At 42.9% G+C, this 18,489-nt stretch overlaps 1 protein-coding gene and 1 pseudogene across 1 annotated transcript in view; one reads left to right on the forward strand and one right to left on the reverse strand.

Annotated features, from left to right (window-relative positions):
* The first annotated feature begins 200 nt into the window (after nucleotides 1-200).
* The window catches only part of Ncbp3 (nuclear cap binding subunit 3), a 30,104-nt gene continuing 11,815 nt past the window's right edge, over nucleotides 201-18,489 (forward strand). The window contains exons 1-7 of the mRNA XM_040749102.1: nucleotides 201-423; nucleotides 2,549-2,614; nucleotides 6,575-6,680; nucleotides 14,766-14,891; nucleotides 15,591-15,719; nucleotides 15,942-16,018; nucleotides 16,982-17,090. Of these exons, the coding sequence (XP_040605036.1) occupies nucleotides 238-423; nucleotides 2,549-2,614; nucleotides 6,575-6,680; nucleotides 14,766-14,891; nucleotides 15,591-15,719; nucleotides 15,942-16,018; nucleotides 16,982-17,090 (799 nt within the window). The 5' untranslated portion in view covers nucleotides 201-237. The remainder of the gene's footprint in view (nucleotides 424-2,548; nucleotides 2,615-6,574; nucleotides 6,681-14,765; nucleotides 14,892-15,590; nucleotides 15,720-15,941; nucleotides 16,019-16,981; nucleotides 17,091-18,489) is intronic.
* Nucleotides 17,620-18,373, reverse strand: LOC121141400 (annotated as a pseudogene).

Below are 18,489 nucleotides of genomic sequence, written 5' to 3' on the forward strand. Positions count from 1 at the left end.
TTTGGAACCTCAGACGACGCCCCGCCTCCGTCTCGGTTTGGTTCCGCCCCCTCCTCGCGAAATCCCACCCAAGCCGGCCCCAGGCCACCAAGGGGGCGCCAGAGATAAGGACAGCTTTTTGGTAGAAGCGGGAGACGCTCTGGCTGACGGCGGCTCTCCTCTGTGGTTAGCGGCGGCGGCGCTCTAGGAGGCGGGTTGTGAGGGGCGGGCTTTCTGTGGTGCGGCCGGCTAGCAACTATGGCGGCCGTTCGCGGCCTGCGAGTGTCGGTGAAGGCAGAGGGCCCGGCTGGGTCCCCGGCTTTGGGGCTTCCGTCGCCCGAGGTGGACTCCGGCTTGGAGCGTGGCGAGCCGGAGCCCATGGAGGTGGAGGAAGGCGAGCTGGAAATCGTGCCGGTGCGGCGCTCGCTAAAGGAACTGCTCCCGGTACTGGCGAGGGGCGGGGGTTGAGGAGGAGGTCGCCGAGCGAGCGTCCCTTCTGAGGCGGGGAGGTGGCGGACCGCGGCGCTGGCGCAAGTCCGAGAACCCGGAGAGGGGGCGCGAGCGCCGAAGGGCGGGGGCCGCACTTGACCCGGCGAGAGCTGGAGCGAGAGAAGGGACACCCGGGCGCCCGGAAATGGGTGCAGAGAGCGCTGGAGGAGGCGGAGGGCTGGGAGAGAGTTGGGGACACCCCTGTCGCTGCCCCTCGGTGTCGGCCGGTGACCTGGAGCGATGAACTGTGTTTGGCTGGAGATAAAAGGGAGTCGCGGGCGGGAACAGAACCTGGAGCAGCTCTGAGAGGAAGTGTTAGGTGGCGCTGGCATCCAGGTCCCCTGCTGGGTCCTGCCCCAGCGGAGTTAGAGTCTGTGGTACATGACATTCGCTCTTCGCTTGAGAGGGTCAGACCTGTCAAGCAGCAGACACTGGTGTGGTGGTGTTGTGGGTGAGGGTCTTCACGTCTCCGCGCACCTGACGCTCAGTGACATTTGATCTATCTTTTACCACAGTGGGTTTGAGGACTGTTTTGCTTGTGGTTTGGTAGTCATATGCCCTGTTTTTAAGAGCTAGTCTGGGGCCTGGACAGCTCGATTTTTACACACAACATGACCTACCCCCCCCTTATTTACACGATAGACTTGCTTTTACATTTGACGTTATGAGTAAAGGCTTAGGTAGTGATGACAAAAGGCGATGACTTTTGTAACAACACAATGACAACTTTAGTATTTTCCACATTATGTCATCTAGATTTTACTGCATTTGTGACTTAGGGGTTGCCCATTCATTCAGTTTAAGCGTCACCCTCCCCACTAAATGCTAGATGTAATCCTAGGTGTTTGATTAAAATCATACTCCCTCTTGGAGTTTGCCCTAGTAGGGGACACAAATAAATAGTTAACTTTTGTGTTAAGTACTATGAAGAAAATACACCCTATTAATAGAATAGAAAGTACAGAAACCAGGAGGGGTGTGAAGCAGTCCGTGTGTGTCATGGTGTATAGAGAAGTCCCCTGGGATCAGATTTAACCTTAAGCCTACATGACAAAAAGGGGCAACCGTGTCAGTCGGGAGGGAGCATTTCCTAGCAGGGACAACGGCAAGCGCAACGTCTTGGAAACAAGATTGTTTTGCTGGAGAAATGTTGGGATTCATTAAGCTCAAACGGGAGAGCAGAAGTCAGACCGACAGACAGCATAGAAGGAAGCAAGACTCAGGGGCGTCCAGGGTATTAAATGCGGAGCAGAGACTTCAGTCCTCACTCTATCCATTTCCCCTCCTTTTTTCATTATAGTGGGCTGTATTTTTCTCAGGTCTAGGACTTCATGCATTTTTGTGGAAGCATTTGCTCCACCTAGTGGCCTTTCATGGGGAATTTGTCCAGTCTGGGTTGGGAAACTAAGTGACTATCTCATTTTTTTTTTTAAATTGAGCTATCCATTTTTCCTCACTCCCCTTCCCGCCCCACCTCTCCCCTTCCACCCTTCCCCATACTCCCAATTTACTCAGGAGAGCTTGTTTTTTTCCCCTTCCTAGGTGGACCCCTGTATGTCTCTCTTAGGGTCCTCTTTGTTACCCAGGTTCTCTGGGGTTGTAGCCCGTAGGCTGGTTGTCCTTTGCTTTGACATTTTTCATAAATACCTTTCTTTTTTTTTTTTTTTTTTTTTTTGGTTTTTACGAGACAGGGTTTCTCTGTATTGTTTCGGAGGCTATCGGTCCAGCCCAGCCTCAAACTCACAGAGATCCACCTTCCTCTGCCTCCCGAGTGCTGGGATTAAAGGCGTGTGCCACCACCGCCCGGCCACAAATACCTTTAGAGTTTCCTTTCTGTAGATACTTTCAATTGACAGGATTACTCAATATTTTGAACAGGCTCCTTTCTGGGGTCTGGAAAAGACTTCTGTTAGAATTGTTGATTGCTAATGCGGAGTCTCAGAGATAGACTTCCTAATAACACATGTGTTAGGGTGGAGAAGGGCTGCTGAAAAGAATGACTTCAAAAAGAGCCAGATATCAGGCTGCTTTTATTTGTCGGTTTCTCTCCCAGAATGTCTCATCTTTTCTCTTCTGTTAGGACACAAGCAGAAGGTATGAAAACAAAGCTGGCAGCTTCATCACTGGAATTGATGTTACCTCCAAGGTAAGACAGACTGGGACATTTATCCAGTTTGATAAGCAGGCAAGATTAATACTTTGCCCTTAGGACTTGCAGGATAGTAAGTATTCCTTGCCTCCTTTTTTCTTTTGTTGCATATATAATATATTATCAAATATCTATGTTTATCTATCTACCCAAGGATGCCCTTGAATATCCAGAAGACATCAGGCAGCATTTGTGTGTATCCATGAAAAGATAATTACTACACTTAGATGCCTGTGCTGAATGAACCATTTTCAAGAAAGAGCTTGCACTGGGAATGCTTATTTTAGTATTTATTATTGGATATGATGTATGTGTGTCTGTGTGTAAAAGTGTGTCCATGATATAGCACACACGTGGAGAACAGACTCAAGTGTTGGTTCTCACCTCCCATCTTTCTTGATTAGTATTATTATTAATGTTATTTTTAGATTTATGTATATGAGTGATTTGCCTGCATGTGTATAAGTGCACCACATGCAGATCTAGTGCTTGGGGTCAGGAGAGGGCTTCAGATCCCTCAGAACTGGAGTTTCTGGTAGTTGTAGCTGTCTTGTGGATACTGGGAACTGAACCTGGATCTCTGCAAGAACAGCCAGTGCTTTATGCTGCTGAGCTCTCTCTCCATCCCCTTCCTACCAAGTACTTGTACTCTTGTTCTCTCTTTCCCTCTCCCTCTCTCTCTCTCTCCCTTTCTTTCCCTCTCCTTCTCTCTCTGTCCCTCCCTTTCTCTCTCTCTCTCTTTCTCACTCTCTCTCTCTCTCTCTCTCTCTCTCTCTCTCTCTCTCTCTCTCTCCCTCCCTCCCTCCCTCTCCCTCTCTGTCTCTCCCCCTCTCCCTCTCTCTCTGCCTCCCTCCTCTTATCGCTCTGTCTCTCCCCCCCCCTCTTGTAGGCCACTGTACCACATACTTTAGGCTACTTGGCCTGCACACTTCTGGGGGATTCTCCCTTCTCTGCTTCTTATCTCCTACTCTGCTATAAGAGTGCTGGAATTAGCCAGGCGTTGGTGGCTAACGTCTTTAATCCCAGCACTCGGGAGGCAGAGGCAGGCGGATCTCTGTGAGTTCAAGGCCAGCCTGGTCTACAAGAGCTAGTTCTAGGACAGGCTCCAAAACAATACAGAGAAACCCTGTCTCGAAAAAAACAAAACAAAACAAAACAAAAAAAAGAGTGCTGGAATTACAGACATGTGCCAAAGTGTCTGGCTTTTTTTTTTTTTTAAGATTTATTACATATACACTGTTCTTTCTACATGCCAGAAGAGGGCACCATATTGAATTGTAGATGGTTGTGAGCCACCATGTGGTTGCTGGGAATCAAACTCAGGACTCCTGGAAGAGCAGTCAGTACTCTTAACCTCTGAGCCATCTCTCCAGCCCAAGTGTCTGGCTTTTTACATGGGTTCCAGGAATCCAGATTCAGGTTGTCATGCTTACATGGCAAGCACTTTTACCCACAGCATGAGGCATGTCCCTGACATCAGGAATACTTATTTGGCTATCATTTGTACTCTTTAAAATAATGTATTTTGTTTCTACTATCTATAAGAACTTAAAAAGCACCCAACATGTAAATAAGCACTTGGCACATATCCATTCCTGACTGGTTGCCAACACAGAAAAATAGGGTTTTCTAGTTGTGTGTATGTTTAAGTTTTGAGGGCCTTGCCAACTGAATTATTTCCAGCATCTGACAATATTGCCTTTTGCTAAGTGTTATCATTGTACCACCTTCATTGTAATCCCTCAGAGTGAAGCCTCTTATTTTCCATGTGATAAGCAGTCAGTACATGGCTTTAATTCAATTCAGACCTTTTCTCTTCATGATTTAAATGTGTACAGTTCAGTTTGAAACAGAATTTTCTATTTCAACTATATGTATTTCTATTAAATACAAAAAATTTTTTTTCTGCCTTTTTGAAACAGGGTTTCTCTGTGTGTCCCTGGCTGTCTAGGAATGTTCTCTGTAGACCAGGTTGGCCTTGAACTCATAGAGATCTGCCTGCCTCTGCTTCCCAGAGTGCAGGGATTAAAGGCGTGCACTACCCAGCTTCAATTCACCCACCCTGAGACAGTTTCTCTGTGTAACAGCGTTAGCTATCCTGGAACTAGCTCTGTAGACCAGGCTGGCCTCGAACTCACAGAGATCCACCTGCCTCTGCCTTCCGAGTGCTGGGATTAAAGGTGTGTGCCACCACATCTGGCCCAATATTTTTATTATTACATTTCTTGTCTGTCCCTGCCTGGCTCTCAAATTAATTATATATATATCAGTGTTATGTCTACATGTATTATGTGCATGTCTGCTACCTGTGGAGGTCAAGAGAAGGTATCAAATCCCTGGAACTGAAGTTACAGACAGTTGTGAGCTATACTGTGTGAGTTCTGGGAACTGAATCTAGGTCCTTTATAAGAGCCACTAATGCCCTTAACTGCTGAGCCATCTTTCCAGGCCCAATTTAAATAATAATCTATATCTATATGTATTGGATGTTTAAGAACAAGAATAAAAATAAATATGTCATACTTTTTTTTAATAGTTTCTCTGTCTCAGTTTATTTCAGATTACTTAAAGGCCAAAAGAAAGCTGAGCATCTTCTAGTTGAGAAAATAGTACAGAGTGAAAATGTTTTCATTCTAATTAATAAATAGACTGCTCTAACCCTACATCATTCATCATTTTCTTTTTTTTTTTTTTTTTCTGAGATAGGGTTTCTCTGTGGCTTTGGAGGCTGTCCTGGAACTAGCTCTTGTAGATCAGGCTGGTCTCGAACTCACAGAGATCCACCTGCCTCTTCCTTCCGAGTGCTGGGATTAAAGGCGTGTGCCACCACTGCCCGGCTCCTACATCATTTTCTAGTACATGAAACAGGTACCTGGGAGAAAGGATTTTGTACTTAAATTGTTCCTAAAGTATTTAGCTAGGGAGATGGCTTGGTTATTAAAGTGCTTGCTGTGTAAGCATGAAGACTTGAGTTTAAATCTTTAGCACCCAGGTAAAAAACTGCATAAGAGTGTGTTTGCATCTAATCACAGCACTAAGGAAGACCTGTCTGCTGCTCTCCCAACCTCAGATGGACACACATGTTCCTCCTACACACTATACACACACACACACACACACACACACACACACACACACACACACACACACACACACACAAGTAGATAGTTGTTTGTGCTAGGAAGACTTCAGGGTAAAAACTAGCATCACTATTAGGAAATAACGGAAGCATTGCTGCTTCCTCAGTGCCATAAGCTTTGTTTAGTCAGACCTTCAGTCAATTATAGTTGGTGAAGGGTTCTTGAGGCAAATAATAGTTGGACCTGAATTTATTTTCACTCTTAGAAGAAATCTACAAAGCTGAATGTTTTTGTTTGTTTTTGTTTTTTCAGCAAAGTGTCAATGTGACAGTGTTTTTGCTCTGGTGTTATTTTTAAATGGGGGTGTGGCTTTTAGGGAGTGGACCAGTCAAGCAGACATAATGTAGAAGAGCATAATAGGTGTGATTACCCTGCCCACAAACAGTGTAAAATGATAATGGTAGATGTGGAGTTCCTAGAATAGTACTAGATCAGATCTGCTCTTAGCTAGTGGAAATATTTCCTCTAAACCTTTTTCCATTTTTGAATCTCCAATTCTGCACTAGGAAATTTGAGAAGTTGAGATTATTTGTTGTAACTTCTTGGCATGATTGTTGATAATACATGAAGTATCAGAAAACTTTATAAACAAGTATTCGTTGAGTTCCTACTATGTTGCGGGTGCCACCATAGGCTATGATAAAATGGAGATGATTTCAACAGGGCTACTATAAACTCCATGTCCAGTTCACTGCAAAACACATTTAAGACACAGGTTACTTGTTTCTTCTCATTTATTTTAAGATTGCAATATGCTGTTTGTGATTTAGCTTTCCTCATTTTCCTTTTACCTCTTTGACTTTTTTGTACTTTCTAGGAAGCAATTGAAAAAAAAGAACAGAGAGCCAAGCGCTTCCACTTTCGAGCGGAAGTAAATCTTGCCCAGAGAAATGTAGCCTTGGACCGAGACATGATGAAGAAAGGTATAGTGTGTTTGGGAAATCTTCTTCATATTATTCTAAGACTAACATTTTACTACCATCACTTCATGTTTCTGGTTTTGTCCTGTATGTCTAGTCCTCATCCAGATACCCAAGAGAAAGGACTCTGACATCACCTGTGTAAAGGTGAGATGCTGTCAGATGTTCCTCAGTGAGAACCAGAATAGTGAAACAAAAGAGATGGTCAAGGGAGGCTTGTGTCAGAGATGAGATGTGCGTCTCTGCCTCTGTGGATCTCCTCCTTCCAATAGTTAGTGTCAAAGAGACCTAAGCCAATTACAATCTATTTTATTAAGGTATTTTGCTCCCTAGAACACACAGCAAGGCAGTTGATAATGGTGGGGTTTTTTGTTTGTGTGTGGTGCTTGGTAACCCTGAGACCATGCTAAGCAAGTTAAGCCACCACATCCTTAGCCCAATTACTCATTTTCTGTTTGCTTGCTTGAGGCAACATGTCATGCAGCCCAGACTGGTTTCAAACTGAAGATAATTTTGAACTCATGGTCTTCCTGCTTCTACCTTCCAAGTTCTAGGATTACAGGGATACTCCATATCCAATAGCAAAGCAATTTATAAAAAGGGAGCATTTCCCTGGAGTGAGCCTGCATTCTTATTATTGCCCTCTAATCTAAATCCATGAATACAAAAGGCCTCTCTGTTGTGCTTACAAATATTCATATTCCTGAAGGGCTCAGGAAGCAGCCTTCTTACTGCATGTTGAAGCTCTGGTGCTGTGTGAGTCTCCCTTTAGTCCTACTTGGTTATTGAAAGCAGAAGTTCATAAACCTGATTGATGGGGGGGGGGAAGAATGGCTGCTGTTGTTGGGAACCTGTTTTCTTATGGCAGTGGGTTAAGCACATTATGTATTTGTTTTTCACAGTAACCCTCTGAGGAATATATTTTTATCATTATTTTACAAAGGAAGAAACAGGTTGCAGAAGTTTAATGCATTGCTCAGAGTTAATAAAAAAACCAGGATTTCAACCTAAGTTTATCTGAGTCTAAAGATGTACACCTTACTTAAAAAAACAAAGCACATTCTTGTAGAGTGTATGTGTTTGAGTGTTTGTGTGTGTGTAGCACAGCCTGTGTGTGAGATCTGATGATAACTTTAGGGAGATGATTCTTTCCTACTTTGTGGCTCCTGGGAATCAAACTTAGGTGGTCAGACTTAGATGCAAGTGCCTTTACCCTCTAAGCCATATCTCACCAGCCCTATGCTTGACACTTAACCTTACTTTTAACACTTTTGGCCTATTGATATAATATTATATTTGTGAATATTTTATATGTAATGTGTATATAATTCCATAGTCCTAGACCATGTCAGTCCTAATGGGACAGAGTAGTGTGTGCGCAGAACTGGTTACTCTTCTTTCTGCATTCTGAGTTTAAATTGAGAATGTGACCTTAGTTTTCTTGTAGGCTCTGAGGTTCCAGGCCTAAATGGATCTCAGTATGAGGAAACATCCTGTGATGGCCAGAGATAGCTATATAGCTTCTCAGTCATGTACTAGCACTGTGTAAGCCTAGGAAGACCTTGAACTCTTCTCTCACAGCTCAGCTTTGAAAGCTCCACATTATATTGTACCTTTTGGCTTCTAGTCCCAGTCATACTTGTCCATGCTTTTCTCTCTGCTCATTTGTATTCCATGAAGCATTGCTGGCTTTGTACTCAAAACTCCCTCTTCTCTAGGTGCCTTTAGGGTCACAAACCCTCATAGAATCTAATGCCGGTTCTTTCGTGACTAGGACAAGTTACTGAACCTTTTAAAGACTCATTTTTCTTGTCCACAAAATGGGAATACAATACCTGTGTTATTAATAGGATTGCTTTGGGATTAAATTTTAGTCATATAGAAAAGCAATCAGAATCTTAAGTTTCTGCTGAGTTTTTGTTTTGCTTTAGGCAGAATCTCATGAAGCCCAGGCTAGCCTTAAACTCTGATCCTCCTGCCTCTGACTCCCAAGTTCTGAGTTTATTTGGGCCAGTATGCTCAGCTCTGCAGGTATTTCATTTAAAAGACAGTAGCTTTGCTTGAACATCAGCTGGAGAATATTGCTTATTTTATAGTGCAACCTGAAAATGAGCCTTAGACAACATGGCCTTAATGATGTCCCTGAATCCTGGGGAATGCTGCTACCATCCAGATGAATTAAGGTAGAATTGTGGGTAGATAGAGTTGGATAAGCCTTAAAGTAACTATTGTTTTTGTATCTCCTGGGTAATTTTGATGTGGAGTCAGGATTAGACAGGATTGGAAACCACTGGTTTTGAAACCCAGTTGTCTGAGTTCATATTCTTTTTGTAGCTCTGTAGTTTTTTTGGACAGATTGTCTAGCCACTACAACCTCTTGGAAAACAGAATTGTCAGGAGTCTGGCAAAATGTTGAAGCTCTTTGATTGGTGCTTGGTACATAGTAGGTGCCCAGTAGATGTTAATTATCTGACATTCAGCTGAGTAGTCACCTGAGCTGCCCCGTCTTAGGGGAGTTGAAGTATATTCATACTCACAGCTATACCAGGTGTCATGTGATTTTTTTTTTCTTATTAATATCAACAATAATAGTACTTGTTAAATGCTTACTGAACTGCAGTGTTCTGCTTTGTGACAATTTTATCCTTGTAGCAGTTCCCTGAGGGATTTTGCTGATGAGAAAACCAAGGTGCTGAGAGGTTGAGAAACTTGCCTGAGGTTCCACAGCCATGTACATAACACCACTGTGCTTGAAGGCTGGACTGACTGGAAACCTGTGTTCCTATTTTGCTAGCATTCAGCATGACTTGAGACAGGCTATATCTATTATGCTTCAAAAGGGATTTGCTACTTTTGGATGTCTTGTTGCTAAATAGGTTTGGTCCCAATGTCTCCAGGATTGGCTCTTTCATGGTTGGGAGGAACCTTCTAGGTCTTTTTTTTTTTTTTTTTTTTTTTTTTACGAGACAGGGTTTCTCTGTATTGTTTTGGAGGCTATCGGTCCAGCCTGGCCTCGAACTCACAGATCCGCCTGCCTCTGCCTCCCAAGTGCTAGGATTAAAGGCGTGCGCCACCACCGCCCTCTAGGTCATTTAAACTAGCTTCCTTCCCCAATACTTCAGGCCCTTTGGCATCCAGAGATTGTGTAAGAATCATGGGACAGGCAGCTTTGTTTTAGGGTACTTCCCTGTGTGAAACATTGCTCTCCAGAAATATGTCTGGTAGTTGCTGTGTGACTTCTAGGGAAAACATGTTAAGTACTTTGCTCATTTATATAGTGATCATTCAGGTGATAGAAATACAGCCTCACTTCCCCTTCTTTTCTTTTGAGGCAAGGTATTAGGGTAGCCCAGCTGGCCTGGAACTCAAAGAATAATGCAGGCTGGCCTCAGGTGGTTCTCCTGCCTCAGTCTTATAAGTCCTGGGTTACTAGTATGAGCCACCTCATTTGGCCCTCACTAACTTTGTTTTGTATGACATGTCTTCTGGTCTCCTGTCTCTCTCTAGTTTCTAAATGTCCTACCTAAGGTGCTGTGTAAACTCGGATGCAGTGTGTGCATTAAGTGGCAGTCTTATTGCTCTTTGTCCTCTCCCATGTACCAGTCATGACAGTAGACTTGTCTTCAACCCAGGAGTTCCTTGAATTTCTGGCCCCCCTTCTACCTCCTGAGTGCTGTGCTGGGGTTACAGGGTTGCACCATCTCATCTGTTATCTGTTATATGCCTTTTATCTTTTCAACTCTCTTCCTTTCTGTATCTTCTCCACCTTAAGTCCGCGTAGTTTCTTTTTCTTGATCTAGTTGTTAGCTGAGTTGAGTCATGTATTCTCATCTCTAGCAGAGAAACAAATGCACTGATTTCTTGGACTGTACACATTGACTCTTGATGGAACATCATCCATGTTAGTTTTTGAATTTTGTTGATTTCATAATCTTGTCAACAAACAAACACCAAAGCCAATAGTCTAGTTTGACATTTTTCTTACTAAACTCATGTTATTTCCTATAGAAAAGATTTGGTTTCTGAAGAAATTACAGATGCTGCCTAATAAGCTGCTGTTGTTAAATTTCAGACTGACAATAACCTTTGCAATTTGTGATCTGGAAATTCCCTCTTTTTCTCTACATCATTGTGGGGTTAGTCCTTCTCAAGGCTTCAAAGTACTTCTCTTTCCCTGCTCCATTTTAGAGATTATTGCCTAATTCTGAAGTCAGCATGCTGGGATGTAACTGGGCTAGAAAGTCTGACACTATGGAAATGGTTCTTATGTTGTTTTTCACTTTTGTTTTGGTTCTGCTATCAATGGAACAGCAAAACATCAGCAGTTTTGCCTTTTCTCTCGAAGTAAACACTTAATAAGAAAAGAAAACTGTCAGCACCTTTTTGTTGTTTGTTTGTTTGTTCATTCATTTATTTATTTATTGAGACAGGGTCTCACTAGCTCTGGCTGTCCACTCATTATGTAGACCAGGCTGGCCTGGAACTCACAAAAATCCACCTGCCTTTGCCTCCTGAGTGCTGGAATTAAAGGTGTATACCACTATGCCTAGGTAGCTGTCAGCCCTTTTGATAGGCCCATTCATGCTGTTCTAGAAACATGGTCTTGCCAATCACTTGTACTCACCAAGGAATATTTGGAAAGTGAAGTAAGGTGACAAGTTATCTACAGTGTGCCTCCCACACTCCATCATTGCCAGTTTGGTGTGTTTGGGAAGGGGCTTTGTTTCTGTTTTTCCCTTTGTAGGATACTGCTTCCTAATAGTCTAGCATCAGCATTTTCTGTTACTGTGTTAACGTTTCCCTTTGTCACTGTAATTGACCCTTTCCCTCTCCCGTGCATGCTTGATAGGTTGTGCTCACCTCAGTGTTAGTGTGGCGTTTCTTAAAGCCTTTCTTTTCTTTTTTACTCTTTATTTATTCTATGTGTATTTTACATCGTGTATCTTGATCCCATTCATTTCCCATCTGCCTTGTACCACCCCCCAAAAAAAAACAAAATTTAAGAGAAGAAAGGGAAAAATTAAAATTTCTCATGGAATTTGCAGTGTGACACACTGAGTCATGCATTAAACCCCTTTGTCCATATAGCTTTACTTATAAGTGTTCATTGCAGAGTCATTGATCTGGTTCAAGACCTCTGGTTTCTACTACACTATCAATGCTGGGCTCTCACTAGGACTCTTCTTGGATAGCCAGTTGTTGCCCTGTGTTGTAGAGATCCTGCAGCTTTTGGTCTGCAGGTCAAGTCCCTTCACGTGCTGCAGATCATAGATGCTGTGGATGTTAGGGTGGGCCAAGTCATAACCCTGGTTCTGGTTCTGGGTAGCTGTAGGGTTGGTCCTCCTGCCATTTCTCCCCTGTCCTCACCACCAGGGTGAGTCCTCCAGCATTGCCCCACTAATTTATCTCTTACAGCAATGAGTGAGGGGTGGGGTCAGTTCTCCTGCCCTCAGGGTCAGTTCTCCCACACATACACCAACCATTAGGGCTGTCTGTGTTTTGTTGCCCAGGTACAGAGCCTGCTCTCCTGAGTGTTGCAACTGGTGGGGTGTAATGTGTAGTTTTCCCCACCATCCGCCTAGGCCCTGCCTAGCTGTCTTAACCCCCAAATAACACACAAAACACTATATTAATTATGAAGCTGTTGGCCGTTTGCTTGGTTTCTTATCGGCTAAGTCTGACTTGATTATTAACCCATAATTACTCATATATATTTTACAAGAACTTATCTTTGCTAGGACACACTTCTGCTGCCTCTGTTCCTCCCAGGAGTCACATAGCGACCAGCTCCTTCCCTACATTTCCCAGAATCCTCCTAGACTCCTATCTTGCTTCCCTGTTGGCCAACAGTGCTTTATTGACATACACAGGACTCTCCCATCAGTGGGGGTCAGGGACAGCTCTCCTTTTATGACCACAGAGCCAGTCCTCCCATGTGCCTCAGCATTGATGGGGGTAGAGGTAAGGGCATCTCTCTGTAGTCCATGCCACCATATGACAGATAAGGGGTAAGGCTAGGTCTTTCACACTCCGCTGCTTTGGGGCTGGCTAGCCTACACCTCTGCCAATAAGGTTGGGTCTATTGTGTTGCCCAGGCTAGATGCAGGGCCTGCTATCCCAAATGTTGTAGTTGGTGGGAGTCAGGGACAGCTCTCCTACTCTTGTGACCACAGGGCCAGCCCTCCCACCTGCCTCAGGTGTTGATGGGTGGGGGAGGTGGGTGGGGTGGTAGTGGAATGTCTCTCCTCTGCCCATGCTCACAATTTTAGGGCTGGCTCACCTATACCTGCACTAGCAGAGTTGGTTCTTAAAGCCTTTTCATACTGTTACTGTATTAGAACCACTGAATTTGTTTTTAATCATTCTAATCTGAGACCTAAGGATTGACTTTTTTCCTTTGGGTTTTCTGAAATCTGCTTTCCCAAAGTCTTGAATTTTTGCACTACTCAGTGTTGTTGATTATCTTCCTTTCTTATTGGAACATCTAAGATGATGAACCCAGTGCCTGGCTTGTGAGCAACACCGAGTGAATGTGCAGTTCCCATCCTCAGTGCAGTTGACCCTCAGCACTCATCTCTGTGTCATCCCTTGCTGTATCTAGACACCTTTGGCTTTGTTTATTTTACAGTGACATTGCCAGCTTTTGTCCATGAAATCCATATCTCTGGTGGACCGTGCCTCTGGCAATTTGGTTTTCTTTTGAGAACAAACCACATGCACATACTAGATAAGTGTTCTTCCACTGAGCTAAATCTCCAGTTCTTGTTTTCTTATTTTGAATCAGGTCTCATGCAGACTGGCTTTGAACTGAGTCCTGATTCAGCCTCCTTAGTAGCTGGGATTAAGACTTATGCCACCAAGTCTGGCTTTGACCTGCTTCTTTTGAAGAAAATTGGCCACTTTTAATATGTATCTTATTCTGCTAAGTTAAAATTAACATCTCTAGCCAGAATTTTTATTCTTTGACTCTTCTTTTGTGTTTAAACTATTTTTTTAATCTGTAGATTTTCTTTTTTTTTTTTTTTTTGGTTAGCGCATACTATAACTGTTGATACTGAGTTTTGTTACCTTTTTCCTCTGCTTGATCCAGTCCATTTTAACATATGAACAAATATGTATTTTCTCTGACACCAGACTTTTTCCTCTTCCATTACTGGGAGTTGTTTTTTGTTTCCTTTTTTTTTTCTTTTGAGACATGGGTCTCACTGTGTAGTCCTGGCTGGCCTAGATATCACTGTATAGACCAGGCTGGCCTTGATCTCAGAGATCTAGCACCTACTTGCCTCTGCTTCTCCAGTGCTGGGATTAAAGGCATGTGCCACCATTCCTGGCTCTCTCATTTTTTGTTATATTCTGTGGAACCATCTTTTGACTTATCATAGCCTTCTAAAATCATAGCTTTTAGTTCAAGGAACTGAGAAGCCCAGGACCCTATGTGCTAAATCTGTCACTGTTTCCCTTCCTGCACAAGTCTCTGCTCACTGTCGAACTGCTTTCACCAGTAAGCATTTGCTGGGATTAAAAAATCTTGAGGGTGGTGCTGGAGAGATGGCTCAGAAGTTAAGAGCCCATCTGGCTTTGAACTTTGACAGTCCTGCCTCGGTATCCCGAGTACAGGGATTTCAGGTGCCATCATGCCCAGTGATTTGTAAGATTTCTTGACTCTAGCATCCTGTTATAGTTTCTTTAGTGTTCATGCTTTGATGCATCTGAGGATGGAGACTTTTCTTGAAGTGTTAAGTCACTGTTGGGCATTACTCTTCAATATGTGTATATCATTTCAGAATCAGCGTGTCAAGTTCCGTGACCAGTTCTATTGTAGAGGTATTGTAGAGAGGACTGCCATGTATTTTACCATTGCTCTATTTCCTCAATCTGAGCCTTGAATGGCTATTCTGAGTCACATCACTCAATGTAGTTTAATGGTAAACATTAATGCAGTTGGCTTTACCTTCTTGTTTTGTGTTCTTTGAAATAATAGTTTTAGCTTCTTCCTCTTCTAGATCCATTCTCTAAACCATTGTAAGGAAGTGCTAGCAAGCTGTAGCATATAGGAAAACTGTCTTTCTGTTTTGTTTTATTTTGTAGCCATCCCCAAGGTGAGACTGGAGACCATCTACATTTGTGGAGTAGATGAGATGAGTACCCAGGATATCTTTTCCTATTTTAAAGAATATCCTCCAGCTCACATTGAGTGGTTGGATGATACCTCCTGTAAGTATACTCACATTTTCTGTTTACTATGTTTTTGTTTATGATTTTTAAAGAGTTCTTGAATAATTATGGCCCACACTGTTTATTCTTAACCTCTGTTCTTAGCCTAGGAGAAAAAAAAACTAGCCTGATAATACTTATATAGCTGTCATTGTGTTCCAGGAGGGTTTTCTTGGGGTAAGTCTTATTCTAGCCCAGCCTGGTCTAGCACTGGAAATCCTCTAGCCTCTGCCTGCCAAGTGCTGGGATTGGTTTTTTTTTTGTTGTTGTTGTTTTGTTTTTTTTTTTTTCCCGAGACAGGGTTTCTCTGTATTGTTTAGGAGGCTGTCCTGGAACTCGCTCTATAGACTAGGCTGGCCTCGAACTCACAGAGATCCGCCTGCCTCTGCTTCCCGAGTGCTGGGATTAAAAGCGTGCACCACCAATGCCTGGTTTAGTGCTGGGATTGTTAAATGTGTGCTGCCACATTTGGCCTCAAGAAGTTCATATGCATAGGACAGCTGTTTTGTGGAATTGGTTTTGGGAATGTAGCTTTAGATGATGTTCATCAGACATTTTACCAACCACTTTTATACTTTTTTCATGAGCTGGTTTTTACATTGACTGACAGCTGTCTCTAGCCAGTGAGGCTGTGGCAACAAACCTGATGCCAAATCTGCTCTAAAAACTTGTACTTGAATGTGTGATGTTTTATTTTAGGTAATGTGGTTTGGCTAGATGAGATGACAGCCACACGAGCTCTCATTAATATGAGCTCTCTGCCAGCTCAGGATAAGATAAGAAGCAGAGATACCAGTGAAGACAAGTCATCTGAGAAAAACAAGAAAGGTAACTACACACAAAGGGGCCTATTGTCCTTTCCCATTCTGTACACTGACCTGTTTTGAGCCATTGAATAGAACATCATGAACACTGCATAACCAGATGTTTCTGAGGTAAATTATGATGCTTGGGTTTATCCATCAGTAGGAATAGAAAACACTGGGCTATTTAAATTTTATGAGATGGGGTTACATTAAGGTTCCTCTTGTCCCTCACACTCCATTTTAGACAAGCAGGAAGACAGTTCAGATGACGACGAGACTGAAGAAGGAGAAGTTGAAGATGAGAATTCAAGTGATGTAGAGGTTAGTAATAGGGCAAAGATATCTGAAGGTTTTATTGTAAACAAACAAAACAAAATGCTTACTGTCTTTTTAAATGTAAGACTTAAAGACTTAGTAAGCTGTATTCTTTGTTTAACTTTTACTATGGAACCTTCTGAAGGTACATCAGACTCTTAGCCTTTTAGTTTGTGTGGATATAACTGTTCATCTTGGAATCTTAGAATAGTGTTTATACTTGTGCAGAAGAGAAAAATGGGTTTATTAAGAAATACTATGGAGTATTACCTAACCAATAAAATAAGGAAAAGCAACCAGGGTTTGTTAGAAATCTTGGAGTGTGTGCATTTGAAACATTTTGTGTGTGTTGTACTGGGGCAAACCTAGACATACTAGGCAAGTGCTGTACCTGTGATCTGTGCCCCCAGCTAAGCATGTTCAAGTTTAAATATTGAAGTCTGAATTATTTACTGTATACTAAATTTTTGGGGACATACCATCAAGTAAAAGAAAAGAATAAAGTGCTTATCCCACTGGAGGCTGTATTCTAAAAGGAAAGACAGATACAGAGTTATATGCTGTTAGGAAACACCATGAGCACCATGAAGACAGTAAGGGAGAGAGAATCAGGGCTGCAGAGATGGTGTATACTATGCCTGCAGAAGACCTGAGCTCGATTTCCAGCCCCCGTGTGGGATGGCTCACAACTGTCCACTACAGGCTCCAACGCTATTCTGCCCTCAGAAGACAACTGCCCTCATGTGTACACTTAATTTTATAAAATGTTTATTATAAAAGAGAAAGTGATGGAGATTATTCTTTTAAGCAAGGTAGTCCAAGAAGACCTGGCTTCAGAGGTCTCCAGAGGAGTGCATGCTGTAACACCTGTGGGTATAACAGATAGAATGCTCTCTTAATGGTAACTCTACAGAAAAAGTATGAAAAATGCTTGGACTTTCACTTTAAAAATGGTTTCTTTTTCTTAAGTTGGACACGTTGTCTCAAGTAGAAGAAGAATCTCTCTTAAGAAATGATCTTCGTCCAGCTAACAAACTTGCTAAAGGAAATAGACTATTCATGAGATTTGCTACAAAAGGTAAATCTAGTATTTGGTATTGATTTTTATGATGAATTACTGAGTGCAATTTTTCCTGTTGACTAGAAGTTAGCTCAGATAATTCCCACACTCGCTTTAAACAAACGCTTTATGAAAAAGTAGCTTACTGACTGAGAAGGAATTTCTTTACATATTTTTGTGAGTGTGTATATACTATGCAGTGATTGATTTCATTGTTACATTCCTGCGCATGCTTGTGATGTAGTACTTGGATCCCATTCATCCTCTTTACTTCCTGTTCATACATTCCCTCCCTTCTTTTTACCTCCCCAATAGCTCCCCTTTTACTTAACTCTGGAATTCCACATAGAAAAACAAATAGGGTACTTTGTGAGACTTTGGTTTTGTTTTTCGAAACAGGGTTTCTCAATGTAGCTCTGGCTGGCCCGGACCATGCTGGAACTTAGGTATCCACCTGTCTCTGCCTCCTAAGTGCTGTGATTAAAGATGTGAGCCACCTATCTTGAGACTTTGTTTTTAAGAGAAGGGAGTTTTATTAAAGTAGGAGATTTTTAGGAGCCACAGGTGCTGGGCATGAGAGGAGCATGGCATTGACAATGCTCAGGGTACCCTCTGACATACAGAACCCACCATTGTAGTGCTGCTGTGAATGAAGATTTAGTTAGGAGCACACTGATCTGATCCAGAGCTTCATCCCAAAGATACCACCATGTCTGTGGCAAGAGAGCTGGCTTTGAAATGAATGTGATTCCTTGAGCGCACACTGAGTCTACCGCTGTGTCCATCTTGGTCAGCAAAGATAACAAAGTGATGGCCAGAGTAAAGGTGTTCTTTCAGCTCCACTGTCACCCCACCTGAATCCACCTGAAATCACTGGACCAGGGTCTCGTCTCTCCCATCAAGGCCTAGGCCTGCATCCAGCTCTGCTGGTAGAATTCTGATCTTGCAGAAACTCCTCCTGAACCAAAACTCTGTGTGTGTCTCCTTTGCCTTGGTGTCTTTAGGCTGGTTTCAGGTGAAGTAAAGCTGAGTAACTTAGGCACTCAGTATAGCAGCCAATGAATACTGAGGCTCCCCTTCCTTCCACTGGGAGATCCCATTGTCTACCATGTCTACCTGTTTCACAAAGTTCTCATACATCTTGTCATAGAGGATGCTCACCTTCACTGTTGCCAACAAATAAGCCAGTAGTGTGTACCCAAATAACAGATCGATGAGTCCTGCAGTGCTGAGTTTGGCCTGCCACAGCTTCCTAGGGAATAGAAGCACATGGTGGGACCCCATTGGTGATGGTCATATCAGTGTTGCCACTTGTGTCTACCATAGTGCCATATGAAGTGCTATCTTCACATTGTTTTTGTGCAGAAGAAATATGCTTGCTGTTATTTTGTCTTAGTTGAAGATGCCACTGTATGTC

Source organism: Mesocricetus auratus, unplaced genomic scaffold, assembly GCF_017639785.1.
Source record: "Mesocricetus auratus isolate SY011 unplaced genomic scaffold, BCM_Maur_2.0 Super-Scaffold_100007, whole genome shotgun sequence".
NCBI classification, from domain to species: Eukaryota; Metazoa; Chordata; class Mammalia; order Rodentia; family Cricetidae; genus Mesocricetus; species Mesocricetus auratus.